Source organism: Prionailurus bengalensis, chromosome D3 (assembly GCF_016509475.1).
Source record: "Prionailurus bengalensis isolate Pbe53 chromosome D3, Fcat_Pben_1.1_paternal_pri, whole genome shotgun sequence".
NCBI classification, from domain to species: Eukaryota; Metazoa; Chordata; class Mammalia; order Carnivora; family Felidae; genus Prionailurus; species Prionailurus bengalensis.
The window spans coordinates 7,670,832-7,685,144 of NC_057356.1; the positions used below are offsets into that span (position 1 = coordinate 7,670,832).

The 14,313-nt window shown below is 50.2% G+C and overlaps 1 protein-coding gene across 1 annotated transcript in view; it reads right to left on the reverse strand.

Annotated features, from left to right (window-relative positions):
- Positions 1-167: 167 nt before the first annotated feature.
- Positions 168-14,313, reverse strand: part of TMEM120B (transmembrane protein 120B) — a 41,388-nt gene continuing 27,242 nt past the window's right edge. Inside the window, 8 exon segments of the mRNA XM_043557520.1 lie at positions 168-489; positions 1,022-1,090; positions 1,439-1,503; positions 2,618-2,710; positions 3,887-3,911; positions 3,913-3,949; positions 4,446-4,511; positions 12,379-12,468. Coding sequence (XP_043413455.1) covers positions 376-489; positions 1,022-1,090; positions 1,439-1,503; positions 2,618-2,710; positions 3,887-3,911; positions 3,913-3,949; positions 4,446-4,511; positions 12,379-12,468 — 559 coding nt within the window. The 3' untranslated portion in view covers positions 168-375.

Below are 14,313 nucleotides of genomic sequence, written 5' to 3' on the forward strand. Positions count from 1 at the left end.
GGCACATCCAAACCCCAACCTGAGGGGCTCCCTGAGGCTTTAGGCCCCCGCCCAGGAAGACTGACCCAGTCTCAGCCGTGAGAGGGCAGCGAGGGAAGACTGCGGATTCTAGGGCAGTCGGGAGGACCCCGTGTTAAATATGTCATAAATAGGGAGGCTGAGCAGGCTAACACTGTGCAGACGGGCAGGGGCCACGTTCCTCTTGTCCACCGGGGACCAGGGCCTTGGCCCTTCTACCAGTGATGCGCTGGCCCCTGAGGTGGCTGCTGCAGTGGCCAAGGACACTGTGGGGAGGAAATCAGGTGCAGCCAGGTGCCAGCTGGAACCCCCTGCAGTCTTGAACCCCAGGGGCTGGGGGTGCACAGGTCCCTTGGCTCACAGCTTCTTCCCTTTGTTTCTGTTCTTCTGAAGTTTCGCGTGCACGACTTTGAGTGTGGTCAGGAAATTGCCAAGGAAGAGGACGAGGAAAGTGAGCGCCAACACGAACACCTGGGCAGGGGCAGGGGCGTGCGGGAAGACAGGGGAAGGCCCAGCACGGGGGAGGGGAAAGGAGGAAAAGGTTGAGCCAGCTCAGATCGGCTCCCGTCTGAGATGCCCACTCTGCCTCCGTGACCGCACGACCCCCTTAGCGTAAGCTGCCAGAAAACTGCAGGGTTCCACCAGCAGAAAGCAGAGATCTGGGCCAACTGTGTGAAGGCTGTGAATCTTCAGGGTCACGGAGGGTTGGAGATGGCTTCTCTCTTGCCCCCTCCCCTCCCCACCCATAGCATTCAATAGGGCTCTCAGACCACTTAGGGGTTCCGCGGCTTCCCAAGTTCCCTCCCAGTCTCCCAGGCCCCAGTAGCAGGGAGCTCTGAGCACAGGGCCCCATGGTGGGGAATCAAGGGGTAGCTGAGGAAAGAATTCTCTCCAAGCTGGCCCAGCCTTCTGCAGGACACCCTCTGCCACCCACCACCACACGCACGCGCGCGCGCGCGCGCGCGCGCGCACACACACACACACACACACACACACCCCATACCTGCCATTCTCTGCATTCCTCGTGGCTGGAGAGCTCAAACAACGTGACGGCATTGTAGAGCTGCCAGAACTGGAGAGAGGGAGGCAGGCGCCGCTTGCCCCAACAGACTCCCCTGGAGTCCCACATGGGGAACCCCAGGGAATGGACCAGGCTCCCCCAAGGTTCTGGTATCACCTATCCCAAGACACTGAGAACCCCCCAAAATGAAACTGGGGCCACCCTACGCCAGAACAGCCTGAAGATGTGGGAATCAGCATGCTGGTGCTGAGGGCCACTTCTGTCTCTTGCCTTTGGCATCCCAGGACCCTGTAGGGCCCAGCCCGGGGATGGCTGGTGAATGTGGGAGAGGCCTGAAGACCTCCCGTTCCCAGGGTCAGCCCAGAACAGGGGACACCCACAAACTCCAGGGGGACTCACATGGCCACAGAACAGGAAAGGCAGGAGGAAGGTGAGGCCCCGCCACATCCAGGACTGGAACCCTTCTGTGGAGAGGAAGGAGGAAGCCAAGGGCCCATGTGAGAGGGTTCAGTTGCCCCCACAGCCCCACCAGGCGCCTGCGGCCTAGCCACACCAGTCACCCCGAGACTAGCCACACGGGGCAGGGAGGACAACCCTCTCCTCTCGTGGATGGGTGAGCACTCAGCTATGAAAATCACCCAGAGAACATGCAGAACACCTGACACCAGGCCTGACTGCTCTCAGGCCTCAAGTCACCAAGAACTCCTAGAGCTGGATGACACTTGCAGAAAGCTGACATGACAGGCACTGTGTTTTAATAAGTTCTTTAATTTGCACAGAATTTTGCATTTTATAATGGACTTTTGCATGCATCACTTCAACTGAGTCCTGACAAAGTAGGACCTACGTTGCAGAGTAATTCAACGAAAATGACCATCTCAAAAGATGGCAGAATTTTATGAGTTTCCTGTGAAAGTTGAAACAAGAGTTCTCAAGCTCTTCTGACTGGGCAATCGCCCCATGAGTTAAAAAAAAAGAAGCGCCTGGGTAGCCCAGTCGGTTAAGCGTCCGACTTCGGCTCAGGTCATGATCTCATGGTTCATGAGTTCAAGCCCCGTGTCAGGTTCTGTGGTGACAGCTCAAAGCCTGGAGGCTGCTTCAGATTCTTGTCTCCCCTCTCTCTCTGCCTCTCCCCCACTCTCTCTCTCTCTCAAAAATAAACATTAAAAGAGAATTTTAAAAAATTTTTAAAAATTAAGCACACCTTCCCAATGTATATACGTATATGTGTCTCTATATATTTATATGTAGGTACATTATACACAAATTATACATGCACAACATTAGGCTAGCATTATAATATAAAACACAGATTAAAAGAAATAGACACTTGGTAACACAGAAGCATGCATCAAGGCCTGGCACACAGCTGGCCTCAAGCTTGTCAGCTGAAACAGAATCCATGATGAATTATGAAAAGCAACTTAGGCAAGAGGCCAGCAGCCCTGGTTTTGTGTGTGGTAGGTCTTATTATGTTTTTATTGGTCTGTGCTCCCAGTGTAGGAAATTAGGGGTGAGGTCTGGGGGAGCAAGGAGGGGCCAGTACTCGTCTACCTACCCCCAGGCTGGGCTACTTACCCACCGTGAGGTCCAGATGATTCCTCTCTCCCAGAGCCCGCAGCCTGTAGAGGCAGCCCCTCTGGTAATAATATTGCAGGAACTGGACACAGCCTGCAGGGGGAGCACAGCACCAGGCTCAGAGCCTGCAGGACTGGGCACCAGCTCTGTGCAGACCCAGGGGTCTTCACCGCCCAGAGGGCAACCCCCTCCCATTCCCAACACACACACACACACACACACACACACACACACACACACACACACACTCAGCCTGAACCCACTTTATCCCTTATCCAGAATACAATGGGAGCAGGTTATCTGAAGACCCAGCTAAGCACCAATTAGACTAGAAACTTCTAGAGCTTTCCTAAGCATGCAGTGGGCACTCAATAGATACTTGTTGGAATGGTGGCATCATGCTGGGAGCTGTGTGTAATGCTAAGACAGCAAGAGACATTTTCATACAATGAGATACTTAGTAGTTACTAAAAATGAAGAGATAGCCTTCTCTGAATTGACACAGAAAAATACCCATCATGGGGCACCTGGGTGGCTCAGTCCGTTAAGTATCTGATTCCTGCTTTGGGCTCAGGTCATGATCTCACAGTTCGTGAGTTTGAGCCCCATATCTGAGCCCCGTATCTGTATCTGGCTGTCTGCTGTTAGCACAGAGTCTGCTTCGGATCCTCTGTCCCCCTCTCTGCCTCCCCCCTGCTCACGTGCTTTCTCTCTCTCAAAAATAAACAAACATTAAAAATAAATTTAAAAAAAATCAAATTGTATTGTTTTAATTGGCAATATGCACACACTATAAAATTCAAAGGGAACAAACAGGTACTGGATGAAAAACAGAACTCTCTGTTGCTATTCCCAACTATCCAAGCTTCCAATTCCCAGAAGTGACCTCTGGGACCAGTTCACTGTACATAAATCCAGAGCTATTCTTAAATGAGAAAAAGAACATATACTCTATTTCCATTTTGAGTTGTGCCTTCAACACCACTCAGTTCACAAAAGTCACAACTAGTCCAGTTATGACATGTGGAAGAAAAGGCAGTGGTGGGGGATTCTAGGGGTGAGGGTGGTCAGGCTGCGCCTACCCCAGGATGGGGCAGTGATCTGGGAGGAGATGCCCCTTTCCTGGATTTCTGGGATCCTCCCCTGCCTGGAGCTCCCTTCCATACCAGACACACCCCTCACAAGGGAGGAGGGATGACAGGGGCCTCCATCAGTGAAAGCCACAGGAAACCATGCCCCCTCCCCCCAATCTAGGCAAGAGACACTCACTCTGAAAAATGGAAAACGCTAAAAAACTGATTACGAAACTTCTGATAAATTAATCCGTTAGGCCTGCAGAGAAGTGAGGAAAAGCAAAGGTGAGGCATGCTGTGAAATCAGACATTCATCCTTGTCCCTCTCTGTTCCAACTAAGAGAGAAAAGCTTTTAAAATTAAACGGAGGTCCCTGATTTCTGCCCTTCTTCAGCACCAGTGTCTCTCAGGCTGGGCCAGATTACTTCCATCATTGCTTTAAGCCCGTTCTACAACCTGGGGACACATATCATCATTCTGAAGCCTAAGTTCTTATTCATTCCCACTCCCTCCATCTGTCTCCTTTGGAGCCTCATCCGTGTGCTCTATCTGTCGCTCCCTGTTACCTCTGCCTCAGCCAGCAGGCCATTGGGACCTCCCCAGAAACCTCCCAGTGGCCCTGGGGGATCCCTGCGGCCTGGCTATAAGCTCACGCTTTCCTTCTTGGCCCAAAAGTCAGCCCAGGCCAGGAGCCCCAAAGGTGCCCCCTTGCCTACCGCCAGCTCCCCCCATTCACAGACCCCCATGAGACTCACCAGGTCAGCATCACTCCAGAGAGGAACGTGGACACGTAGTGGTGAGACACCCACCAGCCTTTAATTCTTGGAGAGAGGAGAAGGAAAAGGAGCTCAGGTGGGGAAGGAAACACAGGTGGCTCTTGTTCTCAGACTTGGGGGGGGGGGGGTGCTGCTCTGTGGCCCAGAAACAGCCATGAAATAGACCCAAGCCATGACTCTGCGCTTTTCTCCTACAGAAATGCACAATCACACATAAACCACTCACAGATTGGCCATGAGACCCACAGAAGGACTCGGGCCCCCCGTGGCTTCCCACTACCCTAAGAACACATCCCTAATCACACCCCAGCTTCAAGCCCTGTCTCCCTGTCCTCTCCTTGAACCTGCCAAGCCCACTGCTACCTCAGGTCCTGTTAGAGGCTGAATTGTGTCTCTCAAATTCCTATGTCGCAGCCCTAACCCCCAATACCTTAGAATGTGACTGGTTTTGGAGATAGGAACTTTATTTATTTTAAGTAATCTCCATACCCAACATGGGGCTCAAATTCACGACCCAGGTATCAAGAGTCACATGCTCCACTGACTGAGCCAGCCAAGGACCCCTGGAAGTAGGAACTTTAAAGAGTTAATTAAGGTTTAAAAAAAGGTGATGGGGGAGTGCCTGGGTGGCACAGTCGGTTAAACACCCGATTCTTGGGGCACCTGGGTGGCTCAGTTGGTTAAGCGTCCGACTTCAGCTCGGGTCATGATCTCACAGTCTGTGAGTTCGAGCCTCGCGTCGGGCTCTGTGCTGACAGCTTGGAGCCTGGAGCCTATTTCAGATTCTGTGTCTCCCTCTCTCTCTGCCCCTCCTCTGCTCATGCTCTGTCTCTCTGTCTCAAAAATAAAAATATTTTTAAAAATTAAAAATCAAACAACACCCGATTCTTGATCTCAGGTCAGGTCGTGATCTCAGTTTGTGGGTTTGAGCTCCACATCAGGTTCTGTGCTGATGACACAAAGCCTGCTTGGGATTCTGTCCCTCCTTTTCTCTGCCCCTCTCCCACTTGTGCATTCGGTCTTTCTCTCAAAATAAATAAATAAACTTAAAATAAAATTTTAAAAAAGGGCACCTGGGTGGCTCAGTTGGTTAAGTGTCAGACTCTTGACCTCAGAGCTCAGAGTTCAAGCCCCCAAAGGCCACATGAAGCCATGGTGACCATCTGTAAGCCAGGACAGGCCTTAGGGGAAACCAATCCTGCTGGCACCTCACCTTGATTTTGGACTTCGAGCCTCCAGAACTATAAGAAAATAGATTTCTGTTGTTTAAACCACCCAGCCTGTGGTATTTTGTCTAACAGGGACTTTGTACTTGCTGTTCTCTCTGCTCCAAGAACTTGGCCTGCCTGGCTCCTGATCCAAATTCAAGTTTTGGACCAACTGTCACCTCCCCCAAAAGGCCTCCGGCTACCTTATCTAAAACAGCCAGGCAGCCCCACTTTGCATGACATCACCCTGTTTCATTTTCTTCACGGTGCTTACCACTATCTGAAATTACTCATTTTTTCCCCTTGTTTGTTCTCTGAACCCTCTTCCCCAAATGTAAACATGAGAAAAGCAGCAATTTTGTCTGTCTTCTTCATGGATGTATCTGTGACACCTAGCTCAGAGCAGGTGCTCAGTGTGTTGAATAAACACAGCACACGCACGCACACACACTTACAGAGAGCTGGAGCCACCTACGTTATCCCACGCAGACACAGAGAAATGACAGACTGTCCACACAGCATCTCACATCGTCCCAGACAGTTTCTCCCTGGGAGCCCATGCCCTGGGCTCATCTGCTCCTCCATCTACAGCAGGGCCTTGACCAGCCCTGGACTTCCTGTGTCCAGTCCAGAAGCTGTGGGAACCCTGTTTTCAGAACCCAGTGCTCCCCCAAATGAGGGCTCTCACTCCACAGGACGGGAGGGAGCCTGTCAATCCCTCCTCAGCGTCAATGTTCCAGCCTAGGATGAAAGCTGGACCCTCAAACCTTTTAACCTTCGAAGTCCTTGAGTCTTGTCTCTGGCCTCTGATCTTCTCCAGCCTCTAAGAGCTCAGTTACCTGAACACAATGTGGCAATGATTTGCTTTGCCAAATGCAGCCTGGGAGCAGCTGGGCTCCTTCCTCCCAAGGACTGGCCAGTAGAAATTTGGTTCCCCAAACCCTCACCAATGCTGGATTCCAAGTTTTAAAATTTCTTATTAGGTGAAAATTACTGTGTCATTGAGGTTTTAACTTGCATTGTCTTAGTAAGTGGGTTTGAGTTGTCTTAAAACCTTCTAATCAGATGCAGACATCCTGCAAGCAGGGACTGGATCTTACTCATCTTTCCTCTTTGCAATCCCACAATAGACCTGGACATAAATTAGGGGCTCAGGCATGGCCTGTGGATGCCTCAAGGGTTATGGTTAGGAACAAGGTCTTAGGTGACTCTTTATGCCTAGCACTAATAGCACCTGGTAAACAGTAGGCACTCAATAGATGCTGAAACTAATGAAGTGATGTCCAGGAGGTATGGCCGATGAAGCAGCAGCTGGTCTAGACGCCACCAGCATGCAGGTGCAGGACGAGACATCCACACACTTCTTTGTGCCCAGACTCTTCCTCCCAATGTCCCTGTATTGCCTGTCAGAGTCTACAAGGACCCCTGGCTCTAATTTTCTGATAGAAAAGGCAGTTAGCCCCATCCGCAGACTTTCAGCTTGCAGAGCACCCAAGAAGCCTCTCCGGAACCACTTCTCCCCAAGTTCTCTGCAGAGCCACACACACAAGCCCTTGAGGCTTGGCAAACCCAGTGCCCCTTTGTCTTCCTCCCCAACCCACCCCCCCACCCCGAGAATGTCCCCTCCCGGTGTGGGAGCAGCCAGAGACGCAGGATGTATGCAGCAAGTCTGGCTGGGCAGCAGCTCTCAGTCCACAGCTCACAGTGCCCAAAGCCCAGCTCTGACAGGTGCCCCCAATAAGTAAGCACTGCTCAGATGCACTAGGAAAGGCTAGAAACTGTTTCTTCCCTGGCATGGCATTCATGAGCCCCCTCATCTATCTGCACTCTCCAGGGTGCTGGGCTGGTTTTGTGCCCTGTGTGTGCGTGTGTGCAACTGCTTTATTGTGATTCAATTCAGATTATCATACACGTCATCCACTTAGTGGATCCACAAGTCAGTGGTTTTCAGGACATTCACACAGCTGCACAACCGTGGCTACAATCAGTTTTAGGACATTTTTATCACCCCAAAAGAAACCTGCACCCATTACTCACTCTTTGGGCCTGTTTTGCCACAGAAATAAAGTTTGTAGGGGGTAATGGGCTTTTTAATGTACAGACAGTAGATACCCAATGAAGAGTGGTATACACATAGCCACAATGTAGGAATAGTGTGGCCCAGTGTCTGGGGATGGTGCCCGAGGAGACCACAGTCCTCTCTTTAGGACCACCTCAGCCATATTTACATGTGTGCACAATCTACAGGCACCAGCAATTATTCAATCACAGGCTGTTTCTGGCTTTGAGCTTGGGTCATGTGGGCAGTCAGGGGAAATAGCTAGCTTCCACTCTGAGGATCCCTCCCTCCTGGCCACCCCTAGTCTTTATCCTAGGAAAGGCCCCTACAACAGCCAGTTGGAACCAAGCACCCATGAGCCGGCTGGCCAAGAAAGCTAACACGATCCCTGATTCATTACTTATTCTGGCCCAGAACTAACTATAGAGGACATCTGCTGTTTTGCCTCTCTGTCAATCACCACCCCCCAACCCCCTGCACACCCCCATCCTCCCTGCATGCTGGCTTCACGCCAGGCCCTTCCTTTGGTGAACCACCTCATCCCCACACTCCATCTGGGTGGTTGAAAGGGAGCTGAGGGATATAACTGGGCACATGACTCACAGCCAGGCAATCGGGGCTCTACATCCCTTCAGCCACAGTGATTGGCTCAGGGATGAGCATATGACCTCAGCCCAGCCAATCAGAAATCAGTCTCAAAATTACAACTGGATCTTCCGAGGAAAGGATCTTCCAAAGAAAGAGCTCTTTCCTGTGAGACTGTTGATTTGTTGTGATGCTGGCCAGTACAGCAGCAGAACAGAATGGGGAGAAGGACTGTTAACACTGAGCCAGTTTTAACGCCTTGAACTATTAATACACAGGCATACTTCAGAGAGATTGTGGGTACACTTTCAGGCCACTGCAACAAAGCAAATGTCACAATAAAGCAAGTCAAGTGAAGTTTTTGGTTTCCCAGTACCTATAGAAGTTATGTTTACACTGTACTGTAGTCTAGTTAAGTGTGCAATAGCAGGTCTAAAAAAACAATGCACAGGGGCTCCCGGGTGGCTCATACAGTTGGTCAAGCACCCAACTTTTGATTTCGCTCAGGTCACAATCTCAGGGTTGTTGAGATCGAGCCCTGTGTCAGGCTCTGTGCTGACTGTGAAGCTGCTTAAGATTCTCTGTCTCCCTCTGCCCCTCTCCCCTGCTCACACTCTAAAATTAAAAAAATTTTAAATAAAAAAAACCCCAAAAACAATGTATATACCCTCATTTAAAAATATATTGTGGGGCTCCTGGGTGGCTCAGTCGGTTAAACGTCCGGCTTCAGCTCAGGTCATGATCTCACAGCTTGAGTTTGAGCCCCACATTGGGCTCTGTGCTCACAGCTTGGAGCCTGGAGCTTGCTTCCGATTCTGTGTCTCCCTCTCTCTCTGCCCCTCCCCCGTTCATGCTTTGTCTCTCTCTGTCTCAAAAATAAATGTTAAAAAAAAAATTTAAAAAAATTAAAAATTAAAAATTAAAAAAAAAATTAGGGGCGCCTGGGTGGCTCAGTTAAGCATCTGGCTTTGGCTCAGGTCATGATCTCACAGTTCATGGGTTCAAGCCCCATGTCGGGCTCTGTGCTGATAGCCCAGAGCCTGGAGCCTGCTTTGGATTCTGTGTCTCCCTCTCTCTCTGCCCCTCCCCTGCTCTCACTCTGTCCCTGTCTCTCTCAAAAATAAATAAACATTAAAAAAAATTTTTTTAATAAAAAATTAATTTAAAAAATATATATTGCTAAAAAAATACTAACCATCATCTGAGCTTTCAGCAAATTTTAATTACTGATCACAGATCACTATAACAAATATAATAATAATGAAAAAAGTTTTAAACACTGAAAGAATTAGCAAAATGTGACAGAGACACCAAATGAGCGAATGCTGTTGGAAAAATGATGCCGATAGACCTGCTTGGCACAAGGTTGTCACAAATCTTCAATTTATAAAAAACACTATGTTTGCAAAGTGCAATTAGACAAGGTATGCTTATATATGTTCCCCCCTCAGGTTTACTCCTATCTGGTGGTTTTCCCTCATTTGCAGGATTTGCAAAGGAACTTGATTTGCTTATTGCACTAACTGAGCTAATGAACCACAGCTCCAAAGTCATTCCAGAAGATAAAGCACCAAACCCACCCCACCCATTCCAGATCCCAGCCCCCACCACATCCAAACCCCTGCCCCAGGCCACAGCAGAAGACAGGCCCAGAAGAACAGTCCCATTACAACTTGAGATACCTGCTGAAGTGTTAGGCGAATGCGGCTTGGCTTTGGAACCCCACTTCTACCCCCTGTGTCCCCCTCCCCGCTTTCCTGGTGTGACCCACACTTGCAGGGACCTCTACTCAGTCTTGTTCCTTTCTCTCTGGTAACGCCTCTCCCCCGCCCCATCCATAGCTTGTTACACTAGATAAAGAGGTGACCAGAGTAACTCTTACTAAAGTGTTAGTGACTGTTAGAGATGTAGCATGCCTCTGAAGACTCTTAGAGTCCCTCAGAAGGATAAAACTGTAAGACTGATAGCAAGCCCATGACAACAGAAAGAGAATTCATGACCAAGAAGACTTTGCCACTTGCCCCGGCCCCCTTTCCCCACTATCTACCACCCTGGCTCCCCTCCAATGACACCCAAAAGCAGAAAGATACTATTCACTACAATTAAGGAAGACTATGAGTGTTATTTATTTGGTGAGATTTTTCACTTCAGTGTTTCCCAAAGCTTGGGGCGTGTATATCAAGTTTTAGATGACACCTGAGTGTCGCACTAGATGCTACTGAACTGTGTGGGGAAAGGGCATCTCTTTAGTTCTCTTTGTTCTCCTGAGTAAGTCCGGGAGAGTCTCTTTAATGCCTCTCAGGTCCAAAAATCTCCCTTTTCACACTCATGTACACACACGAAGAGAGAGATGGCAGGCCTCAGGCTCAGAGCCTTCCGGAAGCAAAAATAATTGACTTCAATAACTTATACAAAGAAAACAAAAGGATATTTTTACACTACTTCCTCCTTCCTGCGACTGATGCTGGTTTTCCATGTATGGTGATGAAATAAAATTTCCTTCTAAAATAAACTAATATTTACTTAAGTTTAAAAAAAAGGAGAGGTTGATTTGAAATGTGAACATTATCAACCAGATGATACATGGAAAAGGCAAAAATGGAGAGGGTGGGTAAAAAACAAGTGTAGTTTGAGAAACACTGATCTTTTTTTCTAAAGGGCTACATGCTGCAGGGCTGTATACCTAAAACTCGCTGTTCCCCTGCTCCTTACCTCTGGGCTCTACATGCAGGCTAAGGCCCGGCAGGGCAGGGATCTGCCATAAGAGACCACTGGGCAGAAAGTGAAAAGGTGGCAAATTATTTAGGAGTTTGCAGACACCCCCCCCCCCCAATCTGAAATACACAGTTCATGACAGTTCCTTAGTAGTGTCCAGAGGGGAAGAAGCAAGGAGGGGGTGGGCGGTGGTTACTTCCTGTTTCAGGGGAAAATAGGGGCAAGCACGGCACACAGAGATGAAAACGGCCATCCCAAAAAGGAATCAGACCTGTGGAAAATGGGTCCTGCAGGTGGCAAGTCGTGGTCTCAGCTCAGAGACAGGTGGGGGTAGGAAGGAGAATGAGAAAATAGCAGGGCTCCTGGCATAGGAGGCCCTCAGTGATGGGGAGCCCCAAGTGTCTTGATTCACTCAGCAACCCTGAGACACACTCCCCCAGGGGGCTGTGAAATAGCCCAGAGAGTGGACATCAGTTGCCCAGGGTCACAGAGCTGCTCAGGAATAGCACTGGGACTAGAACTCTGGAACCCTCACTCCCAGCCTGACTGTCTTCCTCCTCAGCACCGGCTGGGTAACAAAGCAGGTTTGAACCAAGGCCGTTACCACATGTTCTCCATCCTCCCTATCTCCCTGGGGGGGGGGGGGGGGGGACCAGTCACTCCTGTCACCAGAATCCATTCATCCTCATGGTGACAGTATCCCAATTTTCCTCTGGGGAACCACTCCCCTCCTGACACTCAGCTCCTAAGCTGTAGGGGCAGGCATGAGGCTCAAGCCTGGCCAATCACAGCCATGCATTCTCTGGCCACAGTGATTGGTGCAGAGACAGGCACATGATTCAGCAAGTGCCAATGGGACCCAGTGAGGCTCTTGGAAAAAAAGTGATGTGCCCTATTTTGCTGAGAATGCTAGAAACAAAGACTTGAGCCTGGAGCTCCCAGGTGCTTCTACATGGAGACTGAGAATGAAGACATCATACTAGAAGGCAGAGGTGAAGGGTGGAGAGAAAGTGGGTCCTGATAACATTGTCTAAGTACCTGGATTAAGCTTGACCTGAAGTCAGTCCCAACAGACCTGTTCCTTGATACGAGAAAATAAACTTCTTGTTGTGTTAAACCCATTTGAGTTAGTTTTTTGTAAGCAAGAGACTGACCATGGCGAGTGACGCTGCACCAGCAGACACGTTTTCCCTCCTCCCTGGATCTGAACAGTCACAGACAACCCCCCACCCCCTCTGAGGAGGAAGGGAATACAGGCTGGAGCTGACAGCCCTCCCCTGCATCCATTCCAGATCTCCCTTTGGCTCCCCCTACGCCCCCCCCACAAAGCCAGGTCCCCTGTTACCTCGAGCCATTGCTGATGAGAATGCTCTCCCGGATTGTCAGGGTGCAGTAATACCACACCAGCAGGAAGTTAAAAACTTCGTCAGTCACCCTGGTGGAAAGAAACAACCCCGGAGAGGAGAGCAGGCATGAGAACCGGGCACAGATCTCCCACCCGCGCTGCAAAAGAACAAGCACACCAGGATGAGCGCTGCCTACCAGGAAACTCGTGCTGATCCTGGGCAAGGCAGAGGAAGCCTGGCCTCCACCTGGAGTGCCTGTCTCCCTCACCTTTCGACCGAAATCCAACCCACCTTTAGGGCTCTAGCTGGTTTCCTCTCCCTCCCTGAGCACTCAGCCTAGGGCACCCTCTCTCCCTTCTAAATTCTCACTGTCTGATGTGAAATTTTTGGTGGAATGGCAACAGGACTCTAAGTAGAAAACCTAATAGTTTATTAAAAAAATTTTTTTACATTTATTTATTTATTTTTGAGAGACAGAGCACAAGCGGGGGATGGGCAGAGAGAGGAGGAGACACAGAATCTGAAGCAGGCTCCAGGCTCTGAGCCGTCAGCACAGAGCCCAACGCGGGGCTCGAACTCACAAACCGTGAGATCACGACCTGAGTCGAAGTCGGACGCTCAACCGACTGAGCCACCCAGGCGCCCCTCTAATATTTTATTTTTAGACTGTCTACAGCCTCAAAATGTAAATTCCCTCTGTCCCCTTAAACCATCTTTAAACTTCGTTGCACTTACAAAACAGTTCTTATGGCCTGAATCTCGTCTGTAAGATGAACTTAAGAACTCCCCGCCTCCTCTGTGGTACCAGAGCTGGGCGGAGCAAGTCTTCAAGGTGGACAGAACAGAGCGGCTGGAGCCGCTGCTGTGCCCTGGTCAGGGTGGAGAGCTTGCAGACATGCTGTGTGTGACCCTGTCAGAGACCTGCCCGGCCTCAGCTCTGCTGTCTGTAAAATGCAAAGGCCGACCCCCTACCCGAACATCCCTGGATGAAGTGTCCTGGGACAGAGCCGGCAACAGACAGCCCCTTGGAGGGCTCCCCTGCCCCTGATGCTAATGAAGGCTTTATCTTCCACCCCAAAGGGAAGTGCCTCGGTAGCTGCCAGTGCCCTCCACATCCATTCAGCGTGGGAACAGAAGTGACTGTACGGGGCGCCATCCATCTGTACATGGGAGGGAGAACACTTCCAATCTCCTCCATTCCTGTCTCTGACAACTATGGGGACAACTATGATAACCCCAGGAGGGAAATGGAAGAGTATGACTCCAACAATACGTAGAAGTTGGAAGGTGTCTTTCAAGCTATGTGACCCTGTTTTGTGGTCACAGATGACAGACTTTCCACCCCAAGCCCTCCTGAACCATCGTCTGCAGAGGCGGTCTCAGGAGGGCCAGGAGCACACTCTGGAAACTCAGGGCCTGAGTTCAAATCCCAGCTCTGCCTCTTTCCCGCTGTGGGACCGGGGGCACATTGGTAATCCCCCCCGACCATGCCATCACTGCCCCCCCTGGAGCGGGGAGAGTACCAGCAGCTCCCGTGTAGGCCGCTATGAGCATTGGCTGAGTTTCACACATGCAGGGTGTAGAACAGTGCCTGAGGCACAGGAAGGGCTACATACGTTCCTGGTTATAATTTTGGAAGTATCACAGAGTACCCAAAGGCTGAGAAATGAGTCTCAGATGCTTAACTCCGAGGAAATCAAAGGCTTACTCGAACAGGGTGTTGGGGTGGGGTCGGCCTCCCCAGTGCAGAGTCACTTAGATACTGACTTCTGAGCTTGCCTCCAAACAAGAGGCAGGCCCAGGAGTGAGTCCGTGTTACCAGGATATTTTTCATTGGTCCTTTCCTATATCTTGTCAGTAAAGAGAAGAATGGAGTAAAGTTTTATGGCCCCAGCACGTTAGGGACATGCTTGAGGTGCTGGCCTTGGCCTGCT